Raw genomic sequence first — 24,683 nt, 5'->3', positions numbered from 1 at the left:
TGGAGTGGTTTGCCATTCCTTCTCTAGCTCATTTTATAGATGAGGAAACAGAGGCAATCACGACTAAGTGACTTGCCCAGGGTCACACAGCTAGTAAGTGTCTGAGGCAAAATCTGAACTTAGGTCTTCCTGACACCAGGCCCAGTATCTTTTGTGTCACCCAGCTGCCCATATGTATTTATTATCACCATTTAAACTTTTTAAAAAACTTGCTTACAAATATATGTGTGTATAGGGGCAGCTACGTGGCACAATGGATAAAGCACCGGGCCTGGATTCAAATCTGGCCTCAGACACTTGACACTTATGAGCTGAGCTGTGTGACCTTGGGCAAGTTACTTAACCCTCACTGCCCTGCCAAAACAAAACAAAACCCTAGCCCCTATTATATGTGTGTATATATCTATATTGTATGTATGTTATGTATAATATACATAATACTCACATTATATTGTAACACACATGTATGCATGCATGTGACTAGAAGCAGAGATGGGCAGTTATAACACTTAAGCTTCCTGAAGAAATTTCATGTGCTTTCACCTTTAAATCAATGTCTACCATAGGTCCCTCAGAGTGACTTGGGTTACAGTAACATGATAAATTTTACACACCTTGGTTCCATTTCTGAAGAGTGCCACTCATACTTAATGAAAACAATTTAAAAGTAAGAAAAAAAAATCAAATTTTGGTTGGAATATTTCTTCCCTCAAATACATGAGCACACAATTAGTTTGTCAAGATTGACCGAGGATGAAGATTTAAGTGCAGAGTTTTGCTAATGAAGACAAACTGAAGTGGCCAGGGTGGTCACTGTAACTGAGGAAAGAAATCTGTGGAGAAGCAGGAGGGCACAAATTTACTCCCTACACTTCAAATTTACAAATAGCCACAAAAGGCAAATTTAACATTCTAAGATTGACCCAATGTTGTAACAGCTTTCCTGTGGCCTATTTCCAACGTTCCAAATGGAATAGGGATACAAAATTGACTGCAGAAACTCATTAGGATGCAAAGAACTGAAGACCTATGACAACAGCTTACTCAGCCCTCTCAAACAAACCATTTCTAAACAAACATTCCAGTTTGCTTTTGAAAAGAAAAAAATTGTTTTTGAGAGGCAAGTGGCTAACACAAATATAAACTGCAGTTAGGTTTACGCTTTGCAATCTTTTTTTGGGGGGGGGGGCGGCGGAAGGTCTCTCTTATATTAGAAATGGAAATAATCATGAACACAGATGGATTTTTAAAAAATGCCTATTTTTGTGTTTTCTGTCCAAATCTTATTGTTCAGTCATTTCATTTGTGTCCAACTCTTTGTGACCCTGGTTTGGGGTTTTCTTGGCAAAGATACTGGAGTAGTTTACATTTCTTTCTCCAGCTTATTTTACAGATGAGGAAACTGAAGCAACCAGGGTTAAGTGACTTGCCCAGGGTCATACACAGACAGTAAGTATCTGAACCAGAATTTGAACTCAGGTCTTCCTGACTCCAGGCCCAGCACTGTATCTACACCTATTTGCCCATAAGTTCAAATTTATAAAGGGATATATTTTCTTTTAAAAAGATCTTTTTGGGGGTGGGGTGCAATGAGGGCTAAGTGACTTGCCCAGGGTCGCACAGCTAGTAAGTGCCAAGTGTCTGAGGCCAGATTTGAACTCAGGTCCTCCTGAATCCAGGGCCGAGTGCTTTATGCACTGTGTCACCCAGCTGCCCCCAAGATCTAACATTTTTAAAGGACTCCACTTGGGATCAGCCCACACACCAAATGGAGGAGGACCATGACAGGTAACTCATACACTTAAAACCATTGACAGTAAAAATAATAACCAATTTTCACATTCAGATGGCATTTTATGCCTTACAAAGCACTTTCCTCTCAACGTGCCTTGTGAGACCGAGAGCGCTATTACGATGACCAAACTGAGACTCGGAGATGTAGAGCAATATGGCTACAGTTGTGCATCTAGTAAGTACCAGAGCTGGATTTGAATTTGAGTCATCTGCCTCCAAATTTAGAGCTCTTTCCAGAAATAGATAGGATAGCATTTATACTTAAGATTTACCTCTTCTATATACTCCTTTGGTAGAGGTATTCCAGCAGTGACCTGGATGGGGAGGAGGAGAGAGAGGGAGAGAAAGAGAAACCAAACATCAATAAACTGATGCATTTTCGACACGTGACTTTATTTTTTAATCTGGATCTAGGTCCTTCCTCTTAAGGACATTTATTTCCCAATCCACAACATTTTAGTGGCTTTCTCAGTTATTTGGCACTTGTGCCTCACCATGGTGTGGTGGTGCCCTGCATTCTAGTACAAACCCAGCAACCATATGTTCAGAGAGAAGAATCATCAAAGGGGTTGGTCAGTGGAGAATCAATTTTTTGGCCACATCAACTCAAAAAGAACATCTAAGGAAAAGAGAAGTGATGACAAGAGCACATACGCCACTGAAGTCAGAGGTAGGAAAGTGCTGAAATAAGCACTGATAAGCATAAATGGACAGCACCTCTTCTGTTTAAGGCACTGAGCCAGAGCCATGGGGGAACACAAGCAAGACATGATGAAGTCTGCTGTGACACACATGCAGTCTTGCTGGGAAGACAAAGACACATCTGCATGAAGAATCACACAATATGATGAGATGGAATTGTTTGGTTATATGTTCACAAGAGCGAAACCAATGGGCTAGATTAAGGAAACTATAATGGAAGAGGTGGAAATGGAAAGATAAGACTGTGACTGACAGGAAGAGGACATCACTCAAGGCAAGAAAAAGAAAGGTTTTGAGTGATCCAGTCTGACTGGAGTCAAGGGCATAACCAGTGGGCGTAGGGGAAGAATGACCAGAAAGGGAGGCTGTGGGTCATACTGGCACACGGAGACTTTGTGTTCCATGTCCCTCTGTGAACAACACATGCCTTATCTTCCCAACTACATTAAGCTATCTGAGGACACAGGGAAAAAAAGCAAATAGAAGAAGCTTGACATTTCCTGATAGAAATTACTGATAGAAGTATCAGTACTGTATGACTAACACAAACATATCAGCTGCCTGAACTAAAACAGAAATTAACATGTGTTTAGAATAAACATAAGTAAAAAAATGCAAGAATCAGTGAGGAGGTAGGAGGGATGTCTTGGCTACAGGGCATCTCCAGTCAAAGGTTAAGGTCCCAAAACGAAATGATCAAGATGTTCATTTTCTTGATAGAACAAATGATCACTACTAGTAACAGCTGTCATCAACATGCATCAAGATACCCTTACTTTGCTTAAAAAAAATTTTTTTAGCACATTTTGGTATATAAAAAGAATTATCTGGTTGTACTGCCTTAAGATGTGTAAGTGAATTCTAAACGCTGTCATATTTATCTTCTTGTCAAGTCAACAAGTCAATAAGCATTTATTAAGACTATAGCACATAGCACTGTGCTAACACTGAGGATACAAAGAAAGGCAAAAACCAGGCCCTGCTTTCAAGGAGTTTATAGTCTAATGGGGAAGATAATATGTAAACAAGGCACAAACAAGAGAGACAGGATAAAAAAATGTTGGAAGATGCGGTTTTTGTTGATGTTCAGTTGTTTTTATTCGTGTCTGATGGACTCTTCGTGACTCTATTTGGAATTTTTGGGGCAAAGATAATCAGAGTGATTTTCAATTTCTTTCTTCAGCACATTTTACAAATGAGGAAACTGAGGCAAATAGGATTAAATGACTTGCCTTGGGTAACACAGCTAGTAAGTGTCTGACGTCAAATTTTAATTCAGGAAGTTAGCCTACCTGACTCCAGGCCTGGCCCACTATCCACTGTACCCCTTAGCTTCCAAGAAGACAGGGTATCTCATTTGGGAATAGCAAAGAGGCTATATTACTGGATTACAGAGCATATGGTAGGGAGGAACATAAGGAACAAAAACACTAGAAAGGTAGGAGGGGGCCAGGTTATTTGGGGCTTATAATGCTAAACAGAAGGGGTGTGTATGTGTGTTTCAGGAGTGGTGACATGGTCAGACTTATTCTTTTGGAAGATAATGGACTGGAATAAGGGAGAGACTTGAGGTAGGGAGACTTTTATTCTTTTGTAAGAACAGTACCTTTCACGTTATAGATGTTCAAAAAGCACAATTTTTTACAGATTGACTTAAAGGATAAAAATTAAATATTCAGCCTATAAGACATGCATATGTGTGTGCACAAATACATATGTGTACAGAATTCCATGCATGAAAGCCTTAGAAAAAAAAATTTTTAAATCTCAATCCACAGCTTTTTGATAAGTTGTACTATTAAACAATTTTAACTCTAACATATGAAATAGACTAGAAATCTTAGTACAAGGTGGAAGGAACTGCAGATAATTAGTTTATTTAAGAAAAAAACTTAGGAAAGACATAAAAATCATAGATTTACAATCATGGAGCTCACTCAGTCTAACTTTCTCACTTTGTAGATTAGAAAACCAAGGGGAGTGATGTCCAAGGTGACACAAGTATTACATAGCAAGAAAGGGATCAAAACTAAGCCCTTTAATACAAAGTCTAACCATTTTCTTTTTTTCTTTTGCGGGGCAATGAGGGTTAAGTGACTTGCCCAAGGTCACACAGCTAGTAAGTGTCAAGTGTCTGAGGCCACATTTGAACTCAGGTCCTTCTGACTCCAGGGCCTGTGCTTTATCCACTGCACCACCTAGCTGCCTCCAAGGTCCAACCATTTTCAAGTATTTGAAGGGATTAATATTTTTCTGCTTAATCCCAGAAGGTAGAAATGACCATGCAGAGAAAACTTCCTAACTATGAATAAACTCTCTTAGAAGTTGTTCTCATTGTACACAGTATCAACAACAACATTGTTGATACTGTGTCAACTGTGATAGGCTTGACTCTTCTCAGCAATACAATGATCCAAAATAATTCCAAAGGACTCATGAAGGAAAATACTCTACACATCCAGAAAAAAAGAACTGTGGAATCAGGATGCAAATTGAACCATACTATTTCTACTTTTTTTTGTTTTTTAAGGTTTTTCCCTTTTGTTCTGATTCTTCTTTCACAACACGACTAATGCAGAAATATGTTTCACGTGATTGAACATATATCATCTGTATCACACTGCTTGTCTGTCTTGGGAAGGGGAGAGGGAAGGGAGGGAGAAAAATTTGGAACTAGAAATCTTATAAAAACAAATATTGAAAAAACTATCTTTACACGTATCAGGAAAATAATAAAAGTGTTATGATTTTTTAAAAAAGAAAAAAAAAGGTGTCCTCTTCCTTCAGTAGAGGTCTCTAAGCCAGGTTTGGATGACTTACTTGTCAGGGATTGTAGAGGGTCTTCTCTTTTCACATATGGGTGGGGATATATGGTCACTGAGGTCCCTTCCAAATCTGAAATTCTGTGAACTTTCTCTTAAAGTTGGGCTAGGCAACTTGTAGGAGAGGTGTCTTCAGTGATTGTTACTATGCCATTCCCCAGCATGTCTGTCTGTCTTTCTTGCTAAACATTATTTCTTCTTCCTCACCTGGATCTTAGATCTGCTAGTGATACCTATCAGCTATTGAGAAAATGAAATCAAGGAGAATAGCCTGGGCATAAATGAAGGGTTTCTGATTTATTCTAACAGTCTTAAGGGTGAGCATATGACTATACCAAGTCACTTAGGCTAGAGAAATCAAAGTTTAGATTCAGCAAGATAAGCATAGGAATTTTTTCTAGGAGAGCAGTCTATGAAATCAGATTCAAACACCATCAGGTAAGAGATTTTTCACATTTATCACAATCACCTAGGAGGGCATCAAACTCTAGTCAAGTGAGGTTTTCTGGTTGAACACTGTTCGTAAGGAACTCGTATACTATGAAAAGGTAATCTTTTTTTGTCATCTCTGTCCTTTTACTCATCTGAACATAAGATTCTGTTGATGGTCAAAGCTGTTTTTCTATGAAGTCTCTCATTTTGTTTGTACCTGGTCTAAATACCACTCCCAGTTTATTTCTGGGACTTTCCCATCTCTCCCATTTCACTAAAGAAACAGTTTTAGTGCGAACCAACATCCACTTCTGTACAAACCATTAACAATGAGGAGAAAACATTCCTTTGGAATTTAATAACCCATGTCTCATTTAACATAATGCTATTTTCTCTTGCATTTGCTCCCTTATGCACAAATTACTAATGGGCATTTCCTCCTCCCCTCTTTCAAAATGCCCTGCAGCCCCTAAATAAACAATTTCATTTACTCAACTATGTTGTTCTCAATTATTCATCATGAGGGTTTGGTAAGAAAACATCCAACCAGAAATAGGCACTAGCCCTCTCATTGCTTTATCTTACAATGATGCTTTGAGTATGGCGCTTTACCTGCAGCGCTTATTAGGGCAGTACTCTTTCCATAGTAGGCACTTAAGTGTTTGCTAAATGAGTGACTCTTTTATAAAAAATGTCACTGAATCTCAATACTTACAGTGGGGCCTCCTCCATGCATTTTGAGAGCTCTGATGGTGGCAACAAGTACCACTACATGAGGACGGAGACCAGAATATCGGCATTTGATATCAAAAAACTTTTCCATTCCAATGTCTGCTCCAAATCCTGCTTCAGTCACTGCAAAAATGCAAGAGTAAATTCAACCCCTTTCCACTGTTGCCTAATTTATAACAAACTCAAAAGCTAGGGTGGCTTACCTTTTCTATTCTGAAAATTAAACAAACTCTTACCTACAAATCCTTCAGGGCCAACAAGCTTCAATGCGATCCTGTCAGCTATGATTGAGGAGTTTCCATGTGCAATATTGGCAAATGGTCCAGCATGAACAAATACTGGGGTCCCCTGTGGAAATGAAATGAAAAGACAACAATGAGATATACTTCTAACCTTAATTTTGAGATGAGAACCTGGATTACAACAGAATGTCAGAGGAGCCAGTTTAAATCTTTGCTCTGATGCTGGCTACCTGGACAACCGGGGCAAGTCACAAGACATCTTGGTGCCTGCTTTTTTGTCTAGAAAAAAAGGGGCTACGGGGCAACTAGGTAAAGCAGTGTATAAAAGCACTAGCCCTGGATTCAGGAGGACCTGAGTTTAAATCTGGTCTCAGAGACTTGACACTTACTAGCTGTGTGACCCTGGGCAAGTCACTTAACCCCCATTGCCGGGGGGGAGGGGGGGCCGGAAACCACACACACACACACAAAAAAAACCACACACGAAAAAGAAGGGGCTGCACTAGATATTATTTAGAGGTCTAAGGCCCCAACCAACTCTAAATGAGCACCAGAAAAAATTGACTCTCAAAGGGAGCTAGTTCTACCTTTCTACCAAGGCTTACTGTTAAACTTCTACATCTAATAAAAAGAAATGTGGGATATCAATAGAATATATGCTCCTCAAGGGAGGGGACTTTTTCATTTTTGTCTTCAGATGCTCAGTGTCTAGCACTGTTCTTGTACAGAGTTGGATCTTAATAGATATTTGCTGAATTGATTTTTGGTTTGTGGGTTGTGGAAAAACTTGGGAAAATACACATGAATCAGTTGGTGGGATGGAGAATATGCTACATACTAGTAGAATCTCTCTTTAAAGAATATTTGTCTGTTTCACATAGGTTTCATTCTGTGCTAAAGCCATATATAGTGAGTAATTAAAAACTGCCAGGCTCACCTCTAATGTCTGCATGAGATTGGGCTTGACTGCATCCTTCATCAGCACTGTCAAAGCACCGCTCACTCCCTATAAGCACAAACATGCAGCATTAGCAACTCCCCTCTTCCAAAAACATTAACAAAGATCACCACAAAGATTAATTGCCAAATATGTGCTTCAAACAATAACTGGAGGAACTTTAAGACCGTATCGTAAAAACCAAAGATATCTATAAAATTAAACAAAATATAAGAGCAAAAGAACTTGTTAGAAGACCTACCAGATTAAATCAACATATACTTTCATGCAATGGTGGGTACAGAGAAAGAGGGTAAAAAATGTGTTGGAAAATAGGGGTCAAGATTAAGAAATGAATATACATATGAATTACAGTCATAAAAATTAGAACAGTAGAAGTTATCTTTCAGGGGGAAGAATTCCTAACCAAGCCAAGGTCAGAGATCACAAAATATACTTTATAATAAACTACTTTGCAAGATCTTCTAGATAAGAGAGCTGAAAGATTATAAGCAGTATTATCTCCTAAAAGAAGAAGCAGTAGAAAGGACAAGTTTACAGAAAGCCTGTGAGAGAACCAATTTTGCCAAAGCAACCTGAGAGTATTTAAGGGTGGAACTGGGAGGTTAGCAAAGATAGGAGAAAAATAGAAGTCTATTTTCTTGCCAAAGCCAATCTCTGCATAGGTCACTGATGTCATCTCCTCTAGGCTTCTCCAACATATTTCAACTTGAATCATCTCCTTATCTACTTGTTATTTCTTTACTGTCTTCAAACATATCAAAGTTTTATCATCCTTAAAAAAACTGTCACTAGACTCTACCATCTCCTCCAAGTTATTGTCCTTTATCTCTCCTCCCATTTTCAGCCAAATCCTAGAGAAAGCTCTACATTTATTGTTTCCACTTCTTCCTCTCAGACTCCTCTGTTTTTGCCACCTGGTTTCTACCTCACCACAACTAACACTGCTCATTCTAAACTTACCAACAATCTCTCAGGTGCCAAATCTGATGGCTCTCAATCCTCATCCTTGTCAAACTCTCTGCTGCACTGTTAAGCAGCCTCTTCCCTCCTTTTGGATACTATCTGGGCTTTTGTGACACTTTCCTCCTTTCCCTCACCCATTCCTTCTAGGTCTTATTTGCTGGTTTGTCTCCATATTGTGGAACCTAAGGTGAGCACCTCCATAATTCCTCTGAGGCCTCCACTCCTATCTCTATAATCCCCCAGTGATCACATCACTAAAATTAATCTAAGCACTATTTCTCCCAACCACTACTAGCACCTGCCAGCCCCAGTCTTTTCTCTAAGCTTTTAATCCATACCAACTGACCACTGGACATTTCAAAGAGAATGCCACAGATTCATGTGCACAATGGAACTCATTATTCCACTCCCCCCCCCCCAACCCTCCTCTTTTTCTGTCAAAGGCACCGCCATCCCTCCAGGTTCCTGGGTCCATAGCCTTGGCATTATTCTATTTTCATAAGATTTAGAGTTCCAAATTTTTCTCCCTCCCTCCCTTTCTTCCCCCCTCCACAAGACAGAAACCAGGTTATATATGTACAATCCACAAGTGCTCTTTTTATCAGTTCTTTCTATGGGTGTGGATAGTATGCTTCATCATCAGTCCCTTGGGATTGTCTTGGATCATTGTATTGCTAAGAGTAGTTAAATCATTCACAATAGCTCACTGAACAATACTGCTTGTCACTATGCACAATGTCCTCCCAGTTCTGCTCACTTCACTATACATCAGTTCATGAATCTTTCCAGGTTTTTCTTGGATCATCCTATTATTTCCTATAGCACAAGACCATTCCACTACAATCATATACCACAGCTTCTTCAGTCATTCCTCAATTGATGGACATTCCCTTGATTCTCAATTCTTAGCCACCACAAAGAGTTGCTATAAATATTTTTTGTACAATTTTTCACCCTTTTCTCTTTTTCATGATTACTGTTAACTGTTTCCCTTCCATCCTCTTCCCTTCCCCATGATATTTATTCTATTATCCATCTTCTTTCATCCTATCCCTCTTCAAAAGGGATTTGCTTCTGTCTGTCCCCTCCCCCAATCTGCCCTTCCTTATTTTGCCCCCCTCTCTCTGTCCCCTTCCCCTCCTATTTTCCTGATGGGTTAGAGAGATTACTCCACCCAATTGAGTGTGCATGTTATTCCCTCCTTGAGCCAATTCTGATGAGTGTTAGGCTCATTTACTGCCCAGATTAAATAGATTACTCCAACCAGTTGGGAGTGTGTGTGTGTGTGTGTGTGTGTGTGTGTGTGTTAATCCCTCCTTGAGGTAACTCTGATGAGTTTAAGGTCTTTGAGCCTTTTCTGATGAGTGTAAAATTCATTTACTGCCCTGCTCCTCCCCCATCTCTTCCCCCACTCCATAAGCCCTTTCCTTGTTTCTTTCATGTAGGATTTCACCTCATGCTACCTCTGCCCTTCCCCCTCCCCCAGTGCATTCCCATCACCCCTCAATTTAACCCTAAAGATGTCATCATAGAACAGCTAGGTGACACAGTGGACAAAGCATTCACCCTGGACCCAGGGGGATCCCAGCCAAAACCCAGCCTCAGACACAAGACAGACCCACTGCACGATCCCAGGTATGTCCCCCAACTCCAATTTTTTATGGTTCTCTGGGGTGTTGTATTTGGAAGTCAAATTTGCTATTCAGTTCAGGTCTTTTCATCACGAATACCTGAAAGTCCTTTTTTTTTCATTAAAGTCTCATTTTTTCCTCTGAAAGATTATGCTGAGTTTTGCTGGGTAGGTGATTCTTGGTTGTAATCCCAATTCCTTTGCTCTCTGGAATATCATATTCCATGCCCTCTGGTCCTTTAATGGTAGAAGCTGCTAGATCGTGTGCTATCCTGACTGGGGCTCCACAGTACTTGAATTCTTTCTTTTTGGCAGCCTGAAATATTTTCTCCTTGAGAGCTCTGGAATTTGGCTATAATATTCCTAGGAGTTTTCCTTTTGGATCTCTTTCTGGAGGTGACTGGTGGATTCTTTCAATTTCTATTTTATCTTCTTCTTCTAGAATTTCAGGGCAATTTCCCCTGAGAATATCTTGGAAGATGATATGTAAGCTCTTTCCTTGATCATGGTTTTCAGGTAGACCAATAATTTTCAAATTATCTCTCCTAGACCTATTTTCCAGGTCAGCACAGTTTTTCCAAGAAGATATTTCACATTGCCCTCTATTTTTTTAATTCATTTGGATTTGCTTTATTGTGTCTTGGTTTCTCATAAAGTCACTGGCTTCCATTTGTTCAATCCTAATTCTTAGGCAATTATTTTCATCAGAGAACTTTTGTACCTTCTTTTCCATTTGGCCAATTTGGCTTTGCAAGCTGTTGACTTTTTTCTCATGTCTTTCCTGCATCACCCTCATTTCTCTTTCCATTTTTTTTTCTACCTCTCTAACTTTATCTTCAAAGTCCTTTTTGAGCGTCTTTGTGGCCTAAGACCAATTCATATTTTTCTTGGAAGCTTTAGATACAGGGGCCCTGATGTTGACATCTTCCTCTGAGGGTGCACTGCGATCTTCCCTGTCACTGAAGAAAAGTGTCCTCACCTTTCTCTATCTGCTCATCTTGCCTTTCTTTTACTTGACTTTTAGCTCAAAGTGGGGCACTGTTTCCAGGCTGCAGTATCCCAAACTTAAGAAGTCCCAAGTGGTATGATTTAAGAAGGATCAGGTTCTTCACTTGCCCGGCCTGTTCCCTGGTCCCTAGATGACCCCAGACCAACTTGCTAATCAACCACCTTTATGTGTTGCGGTTATCAGCTCTGACGAGCCTGTGCCCCTCCCCAACCTGAGCCACTACTACTCAAGCCTACCTTCTGGTTCCCAGCAGGTGTGAAAAACCCAAGTTCTGCCTCAGCACCAACATAGACCCCTGTGGTCTCCCCCCTGCCAAGGGTTCAGCCCTCTCACCAGACTATGAGCTTAGTTCCAGATGACACTGGTGCTTCAGCTGATTCAAAGGCTCTGGGGGTCTCCTTCTCTGGTGAGGCCTTCCTGGGACTGGATCTGTGTCAGGGTGACTGTATGGTTGGGCTCCATTCTTGTCTCAGCACAGCAGCCCCCTCCTTCCAACCTTCTAAGCCATTCTTGGTTAGAAGATGATTTCAGCACATTCTTCTGTGGGTTTTGCTACTCCAGGCATTGTCCTATGGCATTATTTCAATGTTTTTTGGAGTGATCATGTTGCCTTGGCATTATTCTAGACTACTCATTCTCCCTCATCCCACACATCCAACCCAGCTGCAGAATCTTGCTGGTTCCATCCCACAATGCCTCTCACATCCTACTCCTCTCTTCTCATTGCTACCTACTCAGTTTAGTCCTTACCTAGGTCATCACAACAGCTTCCTAACTGATGTCTCTGCCTCAAGTTGCTCCCCACTTCAAGTTCTTCTTCCACACTTGCTAATGTAATTTTCACTAAATGCTGATCTGACCACATCACGCACCTAACTGAATCATAGATGTGTCTTCAAAGAGGTAAAGGTTTCAAATTACCCAAAGAGCAGCAAATTACTAAGTAAGAACTGCATAGCAGAACTGGTGTAAAAGAAGGCTGTCATACAGATGTAGGGATGGAAGAGGAGGTGGGTTGGTTATGCAGTAAGAGTGAGGGAAGGACAGACAGTATACTGCTATGTTAGTACCCATGTAATGACAAGGGATCTAAAGATCCACAGAATATTAAGGGGACATTCTGTTAAGGATTTGTCAGAAGACATGGACAAGAATCACCCAGGATGAGACGGCTGCATTCTGTACTGAAGGGAATTCCAAAGTTGATAAGATCACAGATCCATCAAAATACCAAAGTATCAATTCTAAAGATATATACAAGCTATTTCCCAATTGGTAAATGGTCAAAGGATTTGAACAGGCAGTTTTTCAGACAAAGAAATAAAAGTTATCAATAATCATATGAAAAAATGCTCAAGATCATTATTGATCAGAGAAATGCAAATTAAAACAACTCTGAGATATCACCTTATACCTATTAGAATGGCAAATATAATGAGAATGGCAAATATTGGTTGTTGGAGGGATTGTGGGAAAACTGGGATGCTAATCCACTATTGGTGGAGCTGTGAAAAGATTAAACCATTCTGGAGAGCAATTTGGAGCTATGCCGAAAGGGCTACAAAATTGTGCAATACCCCTACTTGGTTTATATTCCAAAGACATCCCCCAAAAGAGAAAAAGACCTATTTGTACAAAAATATTTATAGCAGCTCTTTTTGTGGTGGCTAAAAATTAGAAATTAAAAGTATGCCCATCAATTGGGGAATGGCTAAACAAACTGTGGTATATGATCATAATGGAATATTACTGTGCACTAAGAAATGACATATTGGGAAGTGAACTCTGTACACAGAGAAAGCAATATTGTTCAATGAGGAACTGTGAATGACTTGACTATTCTCAACAATACAATAATCCAAGACAATCCCAAAAGAATATCGATGAAACATACTATCCACCTCCAAAAAAAGAACTCATATTGAGGGAACAGACTGAAGCATATTTTTTCACATTCTTTCATTAAGTGACAAATGAGGATGTTTTGCATGATCATAATATGTATAACCCATATCAAATTGTTTGCTGCCTTGGGAAGGGGGGAAGGGAGGGATAGTGATTAGAACAGAAAAATATAAATAAAAATGTTTAACTTGAAAAAAGATATTTCTAAAACTTTAGTTTGGTCTACATAATTTAATATACTTTATAAAAATGTTCAAATAAAACTTCTAAAACTTTCTTTTCTCTAAATCTATTATAGTCATTTATCAACATTTCTGTTTGGTTTCTATATCATTTTTCTTACTTTGGGCTTAGAAGTTACATCATTTTTCCACCTGTCTTTAGCAAGAAGTTAAACAGAGAGAATCTTGAGAATTCAAGAAACCAAGGCTAATAACAGTAATTAGCTTGTACATTTGTTTTCCTACCAATCATTTATGCCAGGGGTTGCTAATGCCACCATCAAAATGTCAATGGCAAAGAATAATTCCCCAACTTTATGACTAAGCTGAAGTAACTGGGACCCCACCACAGATGAAAAAGAATCTAAAAATCCAGAAAGAGAATCCATTTCCTTGGTTTTCTAGGATGATGACCTCAGGCAAGTCACCTGACAGTGCTGAGCCCTAGTTGCAGCAACATGACCTGGAGTATCTATCTCAGTCATGACCAATATAAAAATTAAATAACAAACATGTGTTGTGAAAAAAATCCCCAAAAGACCATGCTCAACAAATGGAATGTATCGATAACGTATCAGAGACAAACTCTTTTAGGACTTCAAGAACTAAAAATGCATCTTACCAAATCTTCGGTGGTGATCGGCTCTCCTTTCTTACTACTTGCTACTACCATCTTGCCCAGTCTCTCTCTCATATCTTCTAGACTAGTGGTAAGCGCCAAAACTGCCATGATTTCACTAGCCACAGAGATGTCAAATTGAGTCTATTGGGGATGAAAATAATGGTTTAGAAAAAAAAAAGCCAACTATATCAAGGTAAAGAGTCAACAGCAAAAACACGATGACTCTTCAGTTTTCTTGGCCCAAGCAAGAGACTGTATTTCTAGAGGGAAGCTTAAAAGAGAACCTACTGATAGGATGATACCATGAAGATACTGTACTGAACAGAAGGAGAGCAAAAACCAAAACCACACAACCAGCTGCATGAAAATAAATTTTGAAATGTTAGTGAGATGACTGTTTGGTGTCAAATTGAGTATTAAACCCTAGAGTGAGTACTTATTCTATAGCTCTTTAAAAATGGTGTTGGGGCAGCTAGGTGGCGCAGTGGGTAAAACACTGGCCCTGGATTCAGGAGGACCTGAGTTCAAATCTGGCCTCAGACATTTAACACTTACTAGCTGTGTGACCCCCGGGAAGTCACTTAACCCCAATTGCCTCACACCAAATAAAAACAAACAAAAAAATGGTGTATTAATTCTAAAGTTAGATTAATTTTTTTGGGGGGGAAGCATACTAAGTGATCTGTGAGAAGTTATGGCTTCCTTCACAATACAGACCCACATAAGGAGCTGTTATACTGAATGACAGTGTCCACTCAATTAAAGTCCTGAAGCTCTCTAATTTGATGGAACATACAACTAATTTCAAAAAGTTGGTTACAACCAATTGACATGCAAAGATATTCACTTGAGATTATCCATCTTCATGCAAATATTCTGGGAAAAACTTTTCAGGTGGCAAATGGAAATTCATTGCAAAAGCTGTCAGAGCTCTCTGCCACACACACCTACTCACTTTCATTTTAAAAGTGAGAAGGCAAAAGAAGCATTTGTTAAAACAAGGGTAGGTATGAAGTGGGGGAGGGGACAGAAGGAGGACTTAATTCATACAAGTGTTTTTACTTGAAGAAAAAAAAAGAAAAAAGTCACCGTTCGTGTGTGTCCTTTTTCAGTTGGTGATTGACCAATTGTGATTTTCCTCAGGAATCTGTCGTTGGTATCCAACACTACCAAAGTAAGGAAAGACACAGAAAAAGTAATATTAAAAAAATAAAATATAAGAGTTATGTTTTAAAGATACCACTTAAATTTTATGGTCAAATAATGAATAATATCTGATTAATAGTTCATGGCCTATTGAGAACACAAGAGAACATGGAATAAAAAAATCAGAAAGAAATCTTTAAATAATAAAATTCAAAATGCTAAGGAAGGTGGTATACTATAAGTTTCATTCAGCTCACAAGAATTAAGACCTCATCAAAACTATCTAGTACTGGCTAAAAAATAGGGTGAGAGATCAATGGAATAGGCTAGGCTCAGGAAATGCAGTAGTAAATGACACTAGTAATGTAGTGTTTGATAAACCCAAAGACTCCAGCTTCTGGGACAGGAACTCAGTATTTGACAAAAACTGCTGGGAAAACTGGAAGATAGTATGGCAGAAATTAGGCATAGACCAACATCTTACACCTTATACTAAAATAAGGTCAAAATGGATACATGATTTAGACATAAGAGGTGATACCATAGGTAAATTAGGAGAGAAAGGAATAGTCTACCTATCAGATCTTTGGAAAGGAAAACAGTTTTTGACCAAACAAGAGATAGAGTATATTATAAAATGCAAAATGGATGATTTTGATTACATTAAATTAAAAAATTTTTGTACAAACAGAAGCAATGCATCCAAAATTAGAAGGGAGGCAGAAAGCTGGGAAACAATTTTTGAGGCCAGTACTTCTGATAAAGGCCTCATCTCTAAAATATATAGGGAGCTAAATCAAATTTATAAGAACCCAAGTCATTCCCCAGTTGAGAAATGGTCAAAGGATATGAACAGGCAGTTTTCTGATGAAGAAACCAAAGCTATCTATTCCCATATGAAAAAATGCTCTAAATCTCTAATGATTAGAGAGATGCAAATAAAAACAACTCTGAGGTACCACCTGACACCTATCAGATTGGCTAAAATGACAAAAAAGGAAAATAATAAATGTTGGAGAAGCTGTGGGAAAATTGGAACACTAATCCATTGTTGGTGGAGCTGTGAACTGATCCAACCATTCTGGAGAGCAATTTGGAATTATGCCCAAAGGGTGATAAAACTGTGCATACCCTTTGACCCAGCAATACCACTTTGGAGTCTTTTTCCCAAAGAGATCATGGAAAGGGGAGAGGGACCCACATGTACAAAAATATTTATAGCTGCTCTTTACGTGGTGGCAAAGAATTGGAAGTTGAGGGGGTGCCCATCAATTGGTGAATGGCTGGACAAGTTGTGATATATGAATACAATGGAATACTATTGTGCTGTAAGAAATGATGAGCAGGAGGAGTTCAGAGAAACCTGGAGGGTCTTGCGTGAGCTGATGATGAGTGAGATGAGCAGAACCAGAAGAACACTGTACACAGTATCATCAACATTGAGTGTTGATCTACTGTGATGGACTATATTCTTCTCACCAATGCAATGGCACAAAAGAGTTCCAGGGAACTTGTGATGGAAGAGGATCTCCAAATCCAAGGAAAAAAAAAAAAAAAGAATTGTGGAGTATAGATGCTGAACGAACCATACTATTTCTTTTGTTTTTGATGCTGTCGTTTTTTTCTATTTTGAGGTTTTTCATCATTGCTCTGATTTTTTCTCTTATAACAGGACTAATGCTGAAATATGTTTAATGTTATTATGTGTATATATATATAACCTATATCAGATTACCTGCTGTCTAGGGGAGGGGGGAGGGAGGGAGAAAAATCTGAAATTGTAAAGCTTGTATAAACAAAAGTTGAGAACTATCTTTACATGTAATGGAAAAAAAATAAAATACTTTATTAATTAAAAAAAAAGAATTAAGACCTCAGCTCCCTAAGAAATAATTACTTTTATTAAATATTTCAGAGGAAATTAATATTTACTATCATACATTACAACCATGATGAATAGTTATATCAGGTCATAAATGGGCAAAAATGAATGCATTTTGGAAAGAACTGGGTGTCAGCAACTGAAGTTCTCATGGCCATGATTTGAATAACACATCCTATGAAGATATGGGATTTATCAATGTATCTGGTCAGATTTGGATTAAGAATAAAGGAGGTTTGGGGGGCAGCTAGGTGGCACAGTGAATAAAGCACCGGCCCTGGATTCAGGAAGTTCCTGAGCTCAAACCCGGCCTCAGACACTTGACACTTACTAGCTGTGTGACCCTGGGCAAGTCACTTAACCCCCATTGCCTCACCAAAAAGAAAAAAATCCCAAAAAACAAGAATAAAGGAGGTTTGTATCTCTGAATTTTAATATTTTTCCTAACTAAACATAAGTCAGCAATGGGACTGGTGGGCACTATTATGTGTTCAAATCCTTCCCTTTCTATCTCTACTTTAGGACAAAAAGTATGAATTACACATAAAGTAGAGAAATAAAGTGAATGGGAAACTAAAATTTCAAAAGTAATCCTTAGAATATTTCTCGATGAGTCATTGTGCCATCTGTTCAAAGTTATTCTGGTGGAGAGTTGAAAACTATCCAATGTTGTTTCTGACATTAAAATAATCACATTAATTGTCATTACCTAGTTGTCACTGGGACAACTACAATAAAAAAAGTCAATGATTTTGGCTTAAGTTTGCAAAAAATCATGACTAAAAGAAAACATTTCCCCACTAGGTAAAAGTAAAAGCCATGTGGGAGTGGGGAAGGGGGAGAAGGAGGCAGAAAGGGACATTGGCTAAATATACCAAAAGATTCTAGGTCATGGTAGTTTTGCATAAAAGATTAGGGCCATATGGAGAAGTCAGGCAACTCACCATAATTGGCATATTTTGCATTCATTCACCCAGTTACTGAGGAACTAGAATTTGAGACTTGAAAGCTACCTCATAGTTTGTGGTAATGTAGTTGAATAAAATGAGATAAAAATGATTAGGTAAGCTAAGACTACAACGAAAATAAAATCACTTAGTATACTTGGATTTGCGTTCTGAGAAAAACCTCTGCTTTCTGACATCATCTTGCCAGCTCTTCTTTGTGACCTTTACTATAGCAACAATTTATACCATTTTAAAACAAAAAGTCAAAACTGGTGAACAATTATCTTATATTTGTGTATGAAATTTCTCCTGGAAACTCTCATTCAGTTCACATAGAACATCTGGAATTTAAGAATATTCGACCATTCAAGCAAAGTACTTCTTGATTACAGCTGATTAACCAGTCAAGTCAGGACAACATATATGACTTTAGAGGCTATTTGAGCCTAGAGATGTTTTGCTGGCTGCCACTCACACAAAGGTCAAAGGAACATCTTAAATCTAATTGGGTACACATTCACTTTTGTTGGCTTAAATGGAAACAGTACAAACTAGACTGGTTTATAGTTCTGATACCTCTTTGCCAAGTTATGCTTTCTGGATCAATATCCAATCTCACGAATCTACTTATTTCTTCATCTGTTAAGGTGGTAGGGTCATCTTTCTTAATTCCTAGTCTCTGGATATGTGGGAAGAAAAAAATAAATATAATGTTTATTTCCTTGGAAAATAAGAACTTTTAAAGTAAAGTTAAAAGATGGAAGCAATATTTCTAAGACACTTCAAGAAAAGCCAGTGGCATTATGAACTCTTATCAGCTGGGAAACAAACTATTTTTGAAACAGCAATTTCATTCTTGGTCAAACTCCTTTGTAAACCTACTTCAGATTGCTGGTCATTATATATTTGCGTTTTTTCCTTACAACACATTTTCACTCACGTCTCCCCACCTTGTGACTCTTTTCTAAAACATTCAGTAAACAAAATCTAGTTCTGAGGCAGTTACTGTTCCAGAAAGCATGGCCTGGCTTCCCTCCCCAACCTCCACATGCACCCAAAGCCTCCAAACACAAACATATTAAAAGGATAGGCAATTTGCCAAGTTTTTAAATGGGGCAGGGATAATTTCAACAAACCAACTCCATATAACTATTGCACAACTTGCTGCCTCCTTCCCACAACTACAAGAGTTTAAGAGACATACATGTTTGTTGTGAAAAACATAATTTGTTCTCCCTTTGCTCCAATCCCGTGGCACCCAAGAACTAAACTTTTTTAGCTAAAACTACACTCCAAGATCTTTAGCCTACAATATCTAAAAAGTAAAGTTTGTCTCTCTTTAGTCTCTCACATAGGAAACACACAAATTTTGCTGCTCACACATCAATCTCCTTATCAAGTCCTTCAATTAGGAAGGGGCATTCATTCAAAGACATACAAGCTCTGGTGTTTACTATTTGTGCAGTCTTGGGCAAGTCACTTACTGTCCCTGTGACTCAAGATTCCTTATCTCTAAAATGAAATTTTGGACTTGACAGCCTCTGGTGTTTCTTTCAACTCTGGCTACATCTGTGATCTTGTGACCACAGATGACACATAGGATAAGAACTATTAAAAAGCACGCAAATGATTGATTGGGAGGTATCAAGGTTTGCCTCCTGCTTGTACAGTAGAAAAAACCCAGGTCTAGGACACAGGCCCTGACTCCAATGTGATGCAGTCGTAAGTATTGCATGTCATTTACTTGTGTCTCAATATCTACTTTTGTAAAATTGGCACAATACCTACCTCAACAGATGGTTGAGAAGGAAAAATAAAAGATGTGAGAACATCGAAGTTAAAAGTGTTCTAAGTACAAAAGCTTGATTATCCTTAGCATACACAACCTGCTTTTGGTTAGGTTGTACATAGATCATCTAGGTTTTATCTGAGAACTGGCTATTTGAAATTGGTGACTGAAATCATCGACAATCTATCCTATCCTTGCTACAGCACCATTTAAGTAAAACTGGATGTGACGCGGCTGACCCAACAACAGGCCATTGCAAGTTTCACGTCCCTTTCCTACCCCAGTATGATTCCCTCAAGTCACAAAACAAAACAAAAATTTACCCTCAGCCTACGGATTTGAATATCTGAGAACTTCCTCACTCGGTTGACTGAAGGCACCAAGCGATTAAAGAGAGCCTTGAAGAAAAGAAGAAATAGAGCTTTTAGAGGCAAAAGAATCATTTTATTCATGTTCTCATTACAGAAGAAGTATAACCAATACTTCAAATTCAGGCAATCTTTTGTTTTATTGAAAAAAGTCTTATTTTCCAACTATTCTACCATACCTTGTCTGTCTGTGTCAGTTCATGGAATATGCGGGCATCAATAGCAGCAGCAACCAAGTTATTAGCTGCAGTAATGGCATGGATATCACCAGTGAGATGGAGGTTAAACTACAAAAAAATATATTTTTCTTAACATCAGTTTCCCAAATTCCCATCATTTCTATAATATGCAGTCTATGGCAACTAATACAATGCTAAAGTCTGCAGAATAGTAACAGCAGCATCATTGTTGGGAAAATACTTCATACAACTTGTGAAAGAAAATTATCAATAATCTATCCACAAATAGGGCCAATGTGACGTTTCTTAAATACCATGCTCCAGAACCCAGAAAAGACATATGGCTGTTAGGTTAAGATACAGGATCATTTAAAAAGCTCAACTGTATTTGTCTATCATGTCCCATAAGTGAGTAATAAAGTTCCGTTGTTAACATTTCACTATGTACTTATATTGCAGCGCAACCTATGTATATTTATGAACTAGCTTACTCTACCTCATTTGCTTGAGTCACAACATTTTAAAATGCTCTGAGCATTGATATCTTCTTACAATTATAAGTTCCTTCCCAATCTCATACTCAGTCCATTTACAAGTTTAGAAATGCTTAAAAATTAATAATATTTATGTAAAAGACATTCTTAACCTTACAGGCCAGACATGTGACTGAAGTAAGTTCATCAAGTTAACAAATTAAGATGTATTTGCTTTCAAGAGGTTTTGCTGAGTGGTAAAATTGCTCCCATACTAACAGAAAGAGATTACCAAGTCAAAAAGCTCCAGTTTTAGAAATTCAAGAAAAATGAAAATTACCTCTTCCATTGGAACAACCTGAGAATAGCCCCCTCCTGCAGCTCCACCTAGAAGTCAAAAATAAGATGATCTGGTCAGTAGCTATAGTGAAATTTCTCTACAAAAATCAGAAGAAATTGAACATCTTAAAACCAATTAAGACAGTTCCTATGTATTTTTTGTAACATTGTGGACAAACCTGTTCATGATTATATTTGCTTTCCATTTATGAAATATTAAAATAAAGCCCTTTATCTTTTTTTTTTTTTTTGCAGGGCAATGAGGGTCAAGTGACTTGCCCAAGGTCACACAGCTAGTAAGTGTGTCAAGTATCTGAGGCTGGATTTGAACTCAGGTACTCCTGAATTCAGAGCCAGTGTTTTATCTACTGCACCACCTAGCTGTCCCCCTTTATCTTTATAAAGAGTAAAAAAAAAAAAAGATTAGCATTGAAATTATATTCCCCAGTAAAACTAATTTTGAGGAACACTTAAAAAAAGGGGGGGGGCAGCTAGGTGGCACAGTGGATTAAGCATCAACCCTGGATTCAGGAGGACCTGAGTTCAAATCCTGCCTCAGACACTTGACCCTTACTGGCTTTGTGACCCTGGTCAAGTCAACTTAACCCTCATTGCCCTGCCAAAAAAAAGAGAGAAATACTAAATATGCCATAATCAAAAGGTCAAGTATTCAATTAAGAGTTCCTTAATCTCTTTGGTCCTCAGTTTCCTCAACTCTACAATGAGTATCTTGGAATAGATGTTATCCAAGGTCCCTTTTAGCGCTAATATTCTTTAATTAGATCAAACAATTTCAAAAGAAGATATACCAATTTTTTTCCCCCCTTAAAAAGGAACTGGTATGAAGTAAAGAAAGCAGAACTTAAAAAAGGAAAAGTCATTCAGAAAGACAGGGGCAAATATACAATGGAAGGAGATCCCTTCCACTGGTAGGGACTAGCAATGAAGTTAAATGCTTACTGAAGATTTTATTTTAAGTTCCTATTTATTTAAAAACATAAAGGAGGCAGGGAATTATAGAAAAGATTTGGAAAGTCATTCAAAGTGGTTAAAACTAAAAAAATCACAATGTCACAAATGCCATAATGATGTTAGACAGGGTTACAGTAACATAGAGAAAACATCCCTCGAAATATGTAGACATGGGTCAGAAGACTCCTTAATGAAATGCTCCTACCGCTATATTTTTGCTTGAATCCAAAGGTCTCTCAATTCTAAACAATGGAGCAGAAAGAAAGGCAAACTACTGTGATATACTAAGGATTTAGTCTAAAAGGGATACTGAGTTAGGGCAGTCACTGATCACTGAAAAGGTGATAAATGGGTCTCAGAAATCACATAGGAAGGTGTAAGCAGCAGAGGCTTAGAAAAAAGAGACCAAATTTTTCTAGTTATATTAGTTGATACTTTTAAGGAAAGGTTAAGATGAGCTAATGGAGGAATTTCAAGGTAAACAAACTAATAAAAAATGTTTAAGAGATGACGCTAAGAAGAGCACTGAGTAGTGTTAACAAGAATTTCTATGTTAAACAGACTGTCATATAAGCAAGGATGAAATTATATTAGTAATTAATGAGAGCTGTATTACAAGCCAATTAAAAGCTGAAAGAAAAAGGTTTCTTTTCTTATCATTATAATTAGAAGTATATGGCAATTATGTTGAGAGGTTTTTAAGAGAAGAGTGCAAATCTTGCTTGGGGTTCATTTTCATTCATTAGAGATAAGTGACAACTAACCAAGACAGAAGGATATCATGGAAAGATCAATGGACTTGGGAATGGGGGACCAGAGATCAAATGCTGGTTCTGACACTTCTAACTATGTGTCCATGGATAAATGTCTGAAGCTCAGTTTCCTTATCTATAAAATGGAGATAATACTATCTCATAAAACTGCCACTAGGAAAGAATTTTCTAACACCCTCAAAGCACTACATTAATATTATATTATGTATTGTATTATGTGTAACGATTGGAATGACGCCACCTGCTGGAGACTTACTGTAGAAGAGTTCTGCCCATGAAGCGAAGGTCTTTGAGGGCAAGACCGGGCGTCAGGAAGTGACACGGGCTAGTGGGAGGAGGAAGGAAGAGACTGGCGCTCGGTCTCACTCTCTTTCCTTTGGACTCTGGGGGAGAGCGGAGCTAGAAATGTGCTCTCCCTTTAATAGATAGGAATCTAGGCCTTTCTCTCTCTTTACTAAAATTCTTATTCTCCTTAATAAATGCTTAAAAGTCTAACTCTTGCTAAAGCTTATAATTTATTGGCGACCACTCATTAGATATTTTAGACAGTTTAGCTAGAATTTTAGCCCTTAACATATGTATGCTATATAAATAACGCATGTCATTTATCTTTGAGCAATAAGGTATCACTTCCTATAAACAAAATCCCAGAAGAACCCTTTGCAACACTGAGCACAAGGGCAGGTGAGGAATAAGACTGATCCTGGTCAAGATCTGACAAGAACCCTCACCCAAACTACAGCTGAAGCAGATGAACAGAAGTGGTCAATCACACCACACTGCTACTCCCAAAACCATCACAAGGTACCTGACCTAGTCAGACCATCCAGCCAAATGAAATGAGAAGGTTCCCAATGATCACGGGATCAAAGACCAATGAATACCTTTTATTCCAAAGGTTGGGCCCTGAGATGGTTGTCGAACACAAGCAAAAACATTCTGGTGAAGATGTGCTCCCAGAGCTTGAACCAGCCCTATTGAGGTTGTACTCTTTCCTTCTCCCAGAGGTGTAGGGGTTATTCTTCAATATAAAAATGAAAAACAAGGAAAAGCAAAAAACAACTTATTTATAGCACTTGGATTTCATTTAATCTTTTACTGAAACTTTAGTAATTGTTTGGGACAAAAGAGAGAACTACCTAGTACAGTCATATAATTGGAATAAAAAGTCTACAGAAACCGCACTCTCTGACACAGAGACTCTACCTCATGCCACAAATTCTATCTCACTCTCATCATAAAATAATGCCACCATTATTTAAAAATCTATGAAAGAAATTACTATGAAACTTCATAATGTTGTACTTTGTTTCCACCTTTCAGTAAGCAGCCTCTACAATTTGGGGCAGGGGAAATAAAGACCATGGTCATTTGTTTATTTGTTAGTCCAGGAAATTAACTGGGCCTCAAATTAGATAAAAATCACCATTTTCCTACTTAACCTATGTGTTCCTCTTACTATAGTATAATGGGAAAAGCACTGAACTGAAGTTGAGAGACCTACATTCTAGTCCCAACCCTACAAAATCACTTCATCTCCTTAGAGATAGTTCACTATATCTGTAAAATGAGGGCAGGTGAATTACCTTGAAAAATAAACTTTCTCTTTCTCCATGTCATACTAGGAAATCTGTACTGTACTAGAAATGGTATAAGAGCTAGTCTCATTAGTTCCAAAATTCGAACTCTCATTAGAAACTGTGCATATCCTCTGACACAGTGATTAATGATAACATTATTTAGAAAAAGATCCCAAAGAGATCAGAGATGGAGGAAAAGG

The 24,683-nt window shown here is 38.2% G+C and overlaps 1 protein-coding gene across 2 annotated transcripts in view; it reads right to left on the bottom strand.

The window, feature by feature from the left end:
- The window catches only part of MTHFD1 (methylenetetrahydrofolate dehydrogenase, cyclohydrolase and formyltetrahydrofolate synthetase 1), an 86,616-nt gene that overhangs the window by 15,126 nt on the left and 46,807 nt on the right, over window positions 1-24,683 (bottom strand). For both annotated transcript variants that reach the window (XM_043986144.1, XM_043986145.1), the window contains 11 exons: window positions 23,788-23,924; window positions 21,160-21,206; window positions 20,347-20,454; window positions 20,123-20,197; window positions 18,587-18,689; window positions 15,125-15,201; window positions 14,036-14,176; window positions 7,662-7,730; window positions 6,719-6,830; window positions 6,466-6,605; window positions 2,067-2,108 (listed from right to left, as the gene is read on the bottom strand). In XM_043986144.1, the coding sequence (XP_043842079.1) occupies window positions 2,067-2,108; window positions 6,466-6,605; window positions 6,719-6,830; window positions 7,662-7,730; window positions 14,036-14,176; window positions 15,125-15,201; window positions 18,587-18,689; window positions 20,123-20,197; window positions 20,347-20,454; window positions 21,160-21,206; window positions 23,788-23,924 (1,051 nt within the window). The remainder of the gene's footprint in view (window positions 1-2,066; window positions 2,109-6,465; window positions 6,606-6,718; window positions 6,831-7,661; window positions 7,731-14,035; window positions 14,177-15,124; window positions 15,202-18,586; window positions 18,690-20,122; window positions 20,198-20,346; window positions 20,455-21,159; window positions 21,207-23,787; window positions 23,925-24,683) is intronic.

Source organism: Dromiciops gliroides, chromosome 2, assembly GCF_019393635.1.
Source record: "Dromiciops gliroides isolate mDroGli1 chromosome 2, mDroGli1.pri, whole genome shotgun sequence".
Taxonomy (NCBI): Eukaryota; Metazoa; Chordata; class Mammalia; order Microbiotheria; family Microbiotheriidae; genus Dromiciops; species Dromiciops gliroides.
Note: the sequence above shows the minus strand (reverse complement) of the source record. Positions and strands in the feature narration are given on the sequence as shown.